Source organism: Cibotium barometz, chromosome 47 (assembly GCF_041138505.1).
Source record: "Cibotium barometz isolate CiBa-2024 chromosome 47, ASM4113850v1, whole genome shotgun sequence".
In the NCBI taxonomy this organism is placed as follows: domain Eukaryota; kingdom Viridiplantae; phylum Streptophyta; class Polypodiopsida; order Cyatheales; family Cibotiaceae; genus Cibotium; species Cibotium barometz.
In genome coordinates, this window is record NC_141092.1 from 43472638 (window position 1) to 43483981 (window position 11344).

The 11344-nt window shown below is 41.5% G+C and overlaps 1 protein-coding gene across 1 annotated transcript; it reads right to left on the bottom strand.

Moving 5' to 3' along the window:
- Positions 1-731: 731 nt before the first annotated feature.
- Positions 732-2021, bottom strand: LOC147611725 (uncharacterized). The gene is made up of 2 exons (XM_086785027.1): positions 1763-2021; positions 732-1433 (listed from the first exon to the last, which is right to left on the bottom strand). Exon 2 carries the CDS (start codon positions 1371-1373, stop codon positions 981-983), a length of 393 nt encoding a protein of 130 aa, XP_086641153.1. The 5' UTR covers positions 1374-1433; positions 1763-2021; the 3' UTR covers positions 732-980.
- Between the last annotated feature and the right edge of the window lie 9323 nt (positions 2022-11344).

The window sequence follows — 11344 nt, forward strand, 5'->3', positions numbered from 1 at the left end:
GAGAAGGTATTTGTTACTAGTAAGAGAGACGGTGTACTGGATAAGTTAATGGAGGTATTTGCTACTAGTAAGAGAGACGATGTACTGGATAAGTTGATGAGAAATGTGCACTATACATAATTGTTGAAAAAATCATAAAGTACACACAAGCCTTGAAATTGTCTTTCAAAACTTTACCCCTCACCTTGTATAAGTCCAACATTTGTAATGGTAAAGTGTGGGTGGGAAAAAACTACCTTCAAGCATGTCCCATCACCTCATATTAGTTTTACTATGACATGCATATTCATTTCTACCATACAGACATAAAATGGAAAGGTTTACATATGCTCACACAATTTAGGTGAAGAGAAAAGCACCACATTACTCATAGTCTAGCAAGGAGCCTATCTTAAAAGAAGAACTAGCCCCTCCTCACCTCTTGATAAAAGCAATCATCTCATCAATACAAAGCCAATGACAATAGGAGAAGATAAGATAAGCATCTTGTATAGAGAGGTAATGAAGCCTAGGCATGCATGCAATGCTTTACTCGCTTGCAAAAGATTGTTGTGAGAAGATCTTATATCCAAGATCCCATCTAACGACTTGTACTGATAGACTAGAAACGAGCCTATCTCAAAAACAACTCCTCGGGTCTTGATAAAAGCAGCTAACCCGGCAATAGAAAGCCAAAAAAAGGAGATAACGAAGACAAATATCTTCCATAGAGGGTCAATGGAGCCAAGGCGTGGATGCAATGTTTTACTTGCATTGCAAAATATTGTTGTGATAATGAAGACAAATATCTTCCATAGAGGGTCAATGGAGCATCAAAAGGTCATTCTTCGCTTGGATGAGTGAGCACCATAACACCATCACTCTACTTGAGAAAGGAAAGCCATCAGCTCATTTCAGAGAACATACTCCACAAGTACTTTCCAACTTACAAGAAAAAAACACTGAAATCTTCAAGCTTCCAACTTCAGCTATGGCAACAACTAAGCAGTGATTATGGCTGCATCCCACAAAGATGGGCACAGCAAAGAAGCCTTAAGAACCTCTTTTACTTGTTTGAACTTGATGTCCTCAGCCTCATCTGAATGGTCCATCACCAGCACCTTGTTTCCATCAACTGCAAGGAAGCTTGGATGTCGGTCCATGGCCATGGTGCACTCGCAGTCAGAGTGCGAGACTTCGTCCAGATATTTGAGCACCTTCTTCCACTTGAGATTCTCGGAATCCAACTTGACAATATTCAAATAGGCTTGTTCCGTGTCAAACTCTGCACTGAACAAGGCTTCCTCCAACCCTAGCATGTAAAGGGTATGCTCTTTGCATGCAGCAACAACCTTGTTGGTGGACAATGGCTTTACATTCTTCCGTCCGTCCATTCGACGAAGGAAAGTAGGAGAAAAGCTTCAGGGTTCTGCTCCCACGCACATACAGCCTCCCTGTCCATACAAAGAACACATCGATTAACATGCGCATGGGCATGTCGGTAATAGGGGACCATGTGCCAGCTTTGAAATCATACACTTCTGATTCAATTCTAGGACCAATATCCTCTCCTCCGTGGCCTCCTGCCACATAAAGGCATTCATTCATGATCCCCCATGCGAACTCACCCCTTGCAAACCCCATGCTGGCCCCTTTCTTCCATGTGTCATCCAGGGTGTTAAGGATGTGAAGCTCAGACGATGCAACTTTTACCTCGCCATAGCCAAAGCCTCCTAAGATCATGACAGACGCACGGAAAGAGAAGGGAGATGCTGTCCCTTACCTGGGGGTTATGGAAGGCGATTTTTCTTCGGAATTTGGAGGCCAGGTCGATTCGGAGGCAGCGGAGGGTGTGCGGCTCCTTGGGGAAGGCCAAAAAGAGGGATTCCTGGACACAGCCGGGCGTTCTCGTGGACGCATCAGAAGACGTGGTGGTGGTTGCCGCCATCGCTGTTCAGAGTCTCGACCTTCAAAGTGGAAAAAGACACAATAATCGAGTCTTAGTTCCAGCTCTCATCCCTAAACACACTGTTTGGTACAAATAAAAATCTCGCATTACAACCCAAAAAAAAAAGATGCTGTCGAAACGGACAGTTGGTATAAACGGTCTCCAGTCTTGATAAAGTTATTGAAAACCAATTATGACGTATCGTTGTTAAGGTAGGGCCAGTGACCAAGGTATGATGGTGCCCAAATGGCCCCACTCAAACCGACCGCCATTGCGGTCGCCCAAGTGTCGCCCACAACCGGTCCGATGCCAATTTGATTGATAACAAAGCCAGCGGCCGGAGAATACAATTAGTTTCAGGGACACGCTATAGCTCCACTTCACACACATTCTACATCTTGATGGAGCTATTGTTGCATGTTGAGAGCTGCCATCCTCTGTAAAACAATCTCATCTTTGAAAGAATCTCATGGGCCTAAAGTGAAGAAGGTCGTCCAAGTGGACAGCATACATAGAAAGTTTAGGGACCTCACGGGCGGCTTGTTTGAATCTACGTCTATAAGACGCATAACTCTCTTGCTCAACGTTAACATATAGTCTGAACATAGGTCAATAACCTAATCTGATAATTCTTCTTGTATCTTCTATTATATAAATCACTCACTTTCTCTAAAACATACAACAACTATGAAAACTGCAATTTCCTCCATCACCAAAATCGATGAAATCGGGCATGGCTTTGAAGACTGGTGGGCGCCCTATATCCTATCAAGTCCCCTACCTCATATTGCTAAGATTATATGTATGTTTAAAGTTTATATATAGGTTATTTAAAGGGTGACACCATTTAAATAATCTAAGGTATAATTTTTGCCCTACGGTATGTAGGGGTTGGATAGTTTTATAGAGAGAGAGAGAGAGAGAGAGGACTCGATTGTTTAGAGGGATAGTGTGCTGAGCTTGACTACAAAGAGAGGGTGCACAGGCCGTGGACTATAAGCTATCGAGAGAGTGCTCCCTTCTTAATGTGGGATCTAAATGCTATTTTCCCACTGCATACATTGCATGCTCTTCACAAAAGCGGAGAGAGAGAGAGAGAGAGAGAGAGAGAGAGATAGAGAGAGAGAGGAGAGAGAGAGAGAGAGAGAGAGAGAATTTGTGTGCGTGTGTGTGTGTGTGTGTTATGGCCCCTATAGCAGTTTGAATTTATCGAAAGGCACAAGCAAGCAACAATAGTTGTGGGGATTTTACCTTGCCTCTGATCTCGCATCTCTTGAGGAAATTACTAGCTCCTCTCCTTCAAGCCCCCCCTCCAAGATTACACCATGAAAGCTACTACACCGCCTGTAATGACTCACTCCTCTCATTCTCCACTCTCTCTCACATAAAAAAATAGGGAGGAACATGCATTAAGAATCAACTCTCAACTCTCTCTCTCTCTCTCTCTCTCTCTTTCTCTCTCTCTCTCTCACCCAAAGACAAGAGCAAGTAGAGAGCTAGCAGATTGAATTAGCACAAAGGGGGATTGTGTCCTTGTACAACTAGCATTTATTCACATTTGGGTAGCCCAAAACTCATAATCTAACCAAGTGAGCTTATTGGACAAAGCAGTTAGCTTTCTCAGAAATGTTACATCTTTGATAGTCTCTTTTCATGACACTTATTCCTCACTCTCATGTATAGTGGAGAGCGTCTAGTTAACCCAAAATGGGGTTAACATCCCCCCCTACCTGATGAAAATTCTATCCTCAAAATCTTTTCATGGCCCAAAAGCCTGATCTCCTAGTTTGTAGTGGTCGTCGGTATTGTGTCATTCCTGCTGTGCCACTTGAGTGTTTGTAGCAGTAGTGATTGCGGTGTTTCCTGAAGTATGGGCAAAACATCACATGCATTATGCATGTATATATCGACCATGTCTTCAAAAGTCTAATGTAGAGACATGATGTCAAGCATAAAAAATGATGATAGTAGTACATCATTACTTCTTTCGTGGGGCCTCGATTCATGTAAGGAGACAATCTCAGGGTCATAAGCCTCACACCTTTCCTTTCCTTGGTCAATCAATGCCACAATAAACTTCATGAACCTGCATGCTATGATCACTGTTGGAGATCGGGTATCACACGGCAAGCTCTAATCCAATGGAGAATTTATTGCCTTTGATTATGTATTGGATTGAGAACATTGCTAGTTGAAAGTATGGAAAACGGAGCATTTGTTGCCTTTGATTACGTATTGCGTTGAGAACACTACTGGGCTAAAAGTATGGAAAATGGAGCATTTGTTGCCTTTAATTATGTATTGTGTTGGGAACACTGCTAGCTGAAAGTATGGAAAATTGTAACAAATGGGAATCCCTTTCTCTCTTAAATTTAAACTCGAATGAAGTGTATCTTCTCTTCATGGGAATGTAGGTAGGATCAACTCTAGCCAGAATGTAGGTTGTTTAAAGTCCAATTGAGTGTATGTTCTCTTCATGAGAATGTAGCAACTCTAAGGACCAGTATTTCATGCATGTAGGTCGAACCATATTCTTCAACATGCAAAGAAACTCCCTTCACCATGCTGGTTGTATACCTATGTGTACTAGATGGTTCTACTTCTAGCGTGTATAACTATGCATGACACGATGATGTAGGTGACCAAGCAAATTTCCAACAAATCCACTTGGTTGTAAGTTGGCTAACTTGGTATGCTTGGCTACGTTCTCCCATACAGTTCCTTCATGTGTGCCATCAGCATATAAGCTCTATCCAATGTAGCTTGGTACTCTGATTGCTAAAATATAAGCATAAGCACGTCCTCGTGGTGTGAACATGCTCTTATGGCATGTGTTCTAGTTTGGTACTCTGATTGCTAAAATATAAGCATAAGCACGTCCTCGTGGTGTGAACATGCTCTTATGGCATGTGTTCTAGGCTGGATAAGACTAGGAGTGGTTTGTATGGTTACACCTCACCTCAAGAGGGATTGTGGTGGATAACCATGAGCATCTATAAAATGCACATGGTAGCTTGCCTTTTGTATCAAGCTGAAAATCAATAATTGACAAAGATATTTTATTGGTTTTCTTCTGTCTCTTGAGCGTCTTTTAACCTTATAAAATAATCTTCTTCTTTTTTTTGGGGGGGGGGGGGGGGGGGGGGGGGGGGGGTAATGCCAGATTTGTATTTGTACCAACAAGGAGTGTTCTTACATATGTGGGCTAGAGCTGGAAGTAAGACTCATCACCACGAGACCTTACCCAAACACACCAATTGCTCTAGGGCACTGCTGGTACTCAATCCCTAATTGTTCACATGGTATCAAAGCCTTCAACAAAGGGAAGATTCGGTGGTGCTTCAAGCGTGGAGACCTGGAGAGAAAGCTCACGACCGGTGGTGCAGAGGAGAGGAAGCTCACGACACCAACGGTGCTTCAAGCGTGGAGAGGAGAGAGAGCTCACGTTCAAGCCAAGAGCTAATCAAAGGGTGCTGCCGTCATCAACGAATCGAAGGCTGGAAATCAAATAAGCCATTAAGACCTTCCCGTCATGGCAAAAGAGACCATGTATGTTGATAAATTCAATGGCAATGGATTTCATACATGGCAGGTTTCAATTCGGTACTTGCTAATGTCAAAGGGTGTGTGGTCTCTCGTGTGAAGGGAACAAAGGAACTCAACAGGGATTATAAAAAGACGACATCGACGATGATGAGAAGGCGCAATCCATCATTGCATTCCATCTCACAAAGGACCTCGGACCCCACCACTGCCAAACAAATGTGGGAGGAGCTTGACAAGCTTTACGGAGCTCAAGGTGAAAATTCTAAAATTGCTCTTAAGATTAAATTTTATGATCTTAAAATGCAATCAGGTGAATCATTGGGCTCCCACATTTTAAATCTCAAAAGCACTATGGCCCAACTGGCATCAATCAACTGCAAGGTTGATGATTAGGATGCCATAATCGTGCTTTTGAAGGGCATGCCGCTAGAATATGATGCTCTTGTTACCACTTTGAAGAACGTACCCGCACCCACTCTCAAAGGGTGCATCTCTTCTCTTCTTGAGGATGGAACCAGAGAAAAGGACAAGTTCTACATCTACAAGCACTTCTTCAGTGCTCTCTATGACCACCAAGAATGTCCTAAAATGTACCTTTTGTAAGAAGAAGGGGCATAGTGAATCTAGGTGTTTCAAGAAAGACCCAAATAAGAAGAAGTGTGGCAAGTGTGGTGAACAAGGCCACCGCTCAAGGGAATGAATGGATGGAAAAAGAGAAGAGAGCAACATAGTCTCTTCTACCACATATCTATCTGATAATCTCTTGTAATTTTTCGTTGTTTCATGTAAACTCCTATGATCATATAACCAGTTGTAAAAACGCCTATCATTATAAAGGCATCATTGTGGGTGTCTATAAAATGAAGAGTATGTAAGTTTAATGCTACTCATGCATTGAGGATGGGTGTTAAAATATAAGCATAAGCACGTCCCTGTGGTGTAAATATGCTCTTATGGCATGTGGTCTAGGCTGGATAAAACTAGGAGTGGTTTGTATGGTTACACCTCACCTCAAGACCTCACCTCAAGAGGGATTGTGTGGGTAACCATGAGCATCTATAAAATGCACATGGTAGCTTGCCTTTTGTATCAAGCTGAAAATCAATAATTGACAAATATCTTTTATTGGTTTTCTTGTGTCTCTTGAGCGCCTTTTAGCCATCTTGTGGTGTACACTAAGAAGATAGGAGACGTGTAAGCTCTCTCTCTATTTTTGGCCACACAAGTCGGTTCTATCTTCACTCCTCTTGCATGTGCTTGCTACAGCCATAGCCTCTCTCTATTTTTGGCCACACAAGTCGGTTCTATCTTCACTCCTCTTGCATGTGCTTGCTACAACCATAGCCTCTCTCTCTCACACACACACACGCGCATATATGCATCCACTTGTTCCACAATGCTTCCGTTCAATGCTTCCGTTGTGCACTCAATCCCCAATTGTTCACACTGATTGCTTATTTAGAGTGGCCATATAGGCTTTTGGATAAATTATTGTAGCTGGATTAAATGGAGTAATCTCCATTTGGTCTTAGCAGAAGCGAGTTACATGTATGGATCAGCTCTTCATAGTCTGTAAGTGGCAAGGCATGCATCACTTCTTATGTGGGATCTTGCATGGGCTATAAAATAATAGCCGGAGTGCTCACCACATTAGAGGGTCATGTTGTCTGCTCTTGCAGCTAGTAACTCCTCTAGGTTGAGTGGGTTGGTGGGAAATCAAGATAAAGAGGACAAAAAGAAGCGTAGTCGATTGAGTGGCATTGACATTACTTTGTGTTTAAGAAGGATGTGATGATAGTAAACAATTAGTTAGGGGGGAGGTTAATGGGGTATGCATACGAGTATTCCTCTTTAGTTAATGGGGTAAGTATATGAGTATTTATCTTCAGCTATTTTCCCTATCCTTCTGAATTAGGTGGTGATAGTGGCTTTGAGGAAGTAAGGAATGTATTAATGTCTTATCTCTCACTTTGGTTAGCTATTTGGGGATATTGTATATTCTCTATTGCAAAAACATTGACCAAAGAAATTAGCATGGCTTCTAAGTGCTTATAGATTTTTGGATAAATTTTAAGAATGCCATGTGGGTGATACAATGTGCTCTCATGAGGCTAAAGATATTTATGTGTATCATATTTATAATGTGCTCTCATGAAGCTAAAGATATTTATGTGTATCATCAGCCAGCCTTGTGTTTGAAACCACTCAAAACTGTTAGTGACAGTTTCTAAAATGGTTAGTGTGATGGTAGAGGGATAAGGCATAAACAAATCTAATGGTTCTTCTCTCTCATCCAAAATGGTGGAGTTTTGGATCCCACTCAACACCAAGACCTAACGTTGAGAACCATGGGGTGAAGGGTATATTTGTGTACATAGCAATATTATCTCTTCTCTCTTATACAAAATGGTGGAGATTTGGAGCGCACTCAACACCAAGACCTAAAGTTGAGAACAATGGGGTGAAGGAGGGTATATTTGTGTACATGCAAATATTATCTGGAAGATACAAGTATGAATGAAAGATGGACATAATAATAGTGAATCTAGTTGTATTTGTTGTATAAATGCTATGCTATTCCCCTCATGGTTATGGGTCCGGCAATGTCAATGCCATATTGGAGAAGAGAGAGTGTTAGTGATGAAAAGAACAGAGAAAGAGTTTGATGAGGGACCCTTAGAGTTATTGGCTGTGAACCAAGTTAAGAAGCCCTCTTAACTCAACAATGAATTGCTTCATTCTCTCATCAGGCTATGCTACTGGTTGTGGTCTCTTCTTATGTGCTAGTTATTAATACAATTGGATGATCTTCTCATCTTGGGACCTGAGCACCTCAGTCATGGAATCTAGTTACTCAAGTATTCTAGTTGCTCAAGTATTCTGCTCTATTATTTTATATAAAAGATCCCTGTCCCCTCTGCGCAACGAATTTGGGGGTGCTAGCAGCGGAAGTAGCACTTCTTGCGTAAGCTAGAGCCTCTCCGGGGCCTCGCCCACGGATATCCGGACAAGAGACTAATCCCTCGGTTCTTCTAAAACGAACCCGAAAAAACTTCCCTCACCCAGAAACCACGGGCGATTCCTCCAAAAAATCTATACTAACGTAGTCAAAAGCCTTAACTAACCAAACTGATCCGACCGAACCCGTAAGTCACATGGTTAGATCAAGGAAGAGACTTGCACTTGGATCATAGAGACTTGCACTTGGATCATAGAGACCAATGCTCTTTTCCTCATCAAGAGGCACAACGGTTGATTCTTTTCCATAGAACAAAGACTATCCGGGATTTACTTCATCTATCATCGTAACATAACAGAATTGAGTCTCATTTTAGGGATCCATCAGTCCAGTCTAACCCCATCTAATCCCATGGGTTAGCCAACCGCCCAATCATTGTAGTGATAGGATCCATTTAGAAATTTGGTTATGTTTTGCCCCGGATACCAGGGAAAAGAGTTCCCAGGCTCCCTAGCCGGTGCTTCAAGCAAACTTTAAGATAGTCACACTACTTACACACCTAATATGAAATTGCATGTTTCACAGATTCAGCTATCTTTAAAACAATCTTTTAATGAAACCATAGTATCACTGATCATAATCCTCCAAAATATCCAGCTTGAATTCTGATTTCCAATCATTCCTTCATCGGTGTACCTATGGCATCATTGGCAACCAGAACGCTCATCACTTGTTCACTCAGGGGCCTTTTCAATAGTTCCTAGCTCATAGTACCCGGCAATATAATTACATAAGAAAATCCAGATGGAGTGTCCCTTGAAGATCAACAAGATTAACTAGCAGATCCATATAAAAGAGCCATGGACTCATCCGTGAGGACCAACAAAACAATTAACCAGATCCATGCCCGAGTTCAGAAAACAACTCTAACTCCTTGTTCCATTTTCTTCCTCGCGACGCACGCGTGGGTATCTTCGACGACCCCGAGCCCAAGCACCATATGGTTAGCACCCTCTAGGTTCCTTTGCAGGTCACCTAGCGCTTCACTCATAGGCCTTCCTTGGTCCCTCATCCACCGTACTGGAAGCTCACCATTTAAATCGGTCAAGACCTCGGTCCCGCGACCTTGCTACACGCAAGACGTCCTCTGTTGACTCTCCGTCGTCAACTGTTGTAACTTTATCACTTAGGTCTCCATGACCTCAATCTCAAGATGGTTAAAATGCTTCCCTAGCATTCTTGACATAAAGCAGTCATTTAAAAACATGTCATAAATATAGTTTCTAACGAACTCTCATCTTTCCACATTGTTCCACATCATTTCTTGTTATTCCACATTCTTCTACATCAATTCACATTGCCTATTCCACATCCAGTCATATGTATTCCCATCGTCTTTATCCATTCTCATCCAATCATATCATATTATATCTCATCACATCTTCCACATCACATCACATTCATCCACATCACATCTCATCACATCCAATTATATCTATTCAGATCATCATCACATCACGTCACATCCATCCTTATCACATCTCATCCATTCACATCTACTCATATCCATCACATCACATCCATTCACATCACATCTTATCCATTCACATCTACCCCGATCCACATCACATCCATTCACCTCACATCTCATCCATTCACATCTATCTAAATCCACATTACATCACATCGCATCTATCCACATCACATCTCATCCATTCACATCTATCCCAATCCACATCACATCACATCATATCCATTCATCTCACATCTCATCCATTCACATCTATCTAGATCCATATCACATCACATCACATCACATCTATCCAGATCACATCTCATCCATTCACATCTACCTAGATTCACATTCATCCGCCTTACATCTCATCCATCTATTCACATTAAATCACATCCATTCAGATATCATCACATCACATTCACATCACATTCACATCCATTCACATCCATTCACATCTCATCGCATCCATTGGCATCGCATCACACCCATTCGCATCCATCACATTCATTGCATCCTCATCACATCACATACATTCCATCCACATCTATCCTTATCACATCATATTCATTCCATCTATATCACATCACATTCATTCCATCCACATTACATCACGTCCACATCTATTCACATCACATCTCATTCATTCCATCTACATTACATCACATCCACATCTATCCATATCTCATCACATCCATTCACATCTCATCACATTCATCCACATCCATCCATTCATTCACATTCACATCTATCCACATCCATCCATTCATTCACATTCATATATATTCACATCTATCCACATCCATCCATTCATTCACATGCACATCCATCCATTCATTCACATGCACATCTATCACTTTACATCTCATTCTCATCCATTTACATCACATCACCCCCATTCACATATCATCACATCTCATCACATCCACATCCATTTATATCACATCACATCTCATCCACATCCATTTATATCACATCACATCTCATCCAAATCCATTTATATCACATCACATCTCATCCACTCACATCTCATCACATCGCATTCACATCCATTTGCATCACATCACATCTCATCCACATCTCATCTAATCACATCACATCGCATCCATTTACATCCCGTCACATTTATTTACATTCATTTGGCTCTACATCACATCCTATCACATCCACTTTTAGTACTATTTTTTACTTTCGATACTGATGGAACTTTTCTAAGTTTCTGCCAATTGCTTGGCCTACTTTCAAACAACGAGAATTTAGGAATCATCATCTTTCAATAATAATCTAAATCAACTCATCATTTCTCAACTAGAATTCTAAAATCATATCAACTAGCATTTGAATTTATCATCTGGATAGCATTTTTGCTTATAATTTGAAGGTCTTAGATTTACTCGTA

What these genes read in the sequence shown, in the direction of transcription:
- LOC147611725 (XM_086785027.1), bottom strand. Translation starts at nt 1,373, where the DNA reads ATGGACGGACGGAAGAATGTAAAGCCATTGTCCACCAACAAGGTTGTT.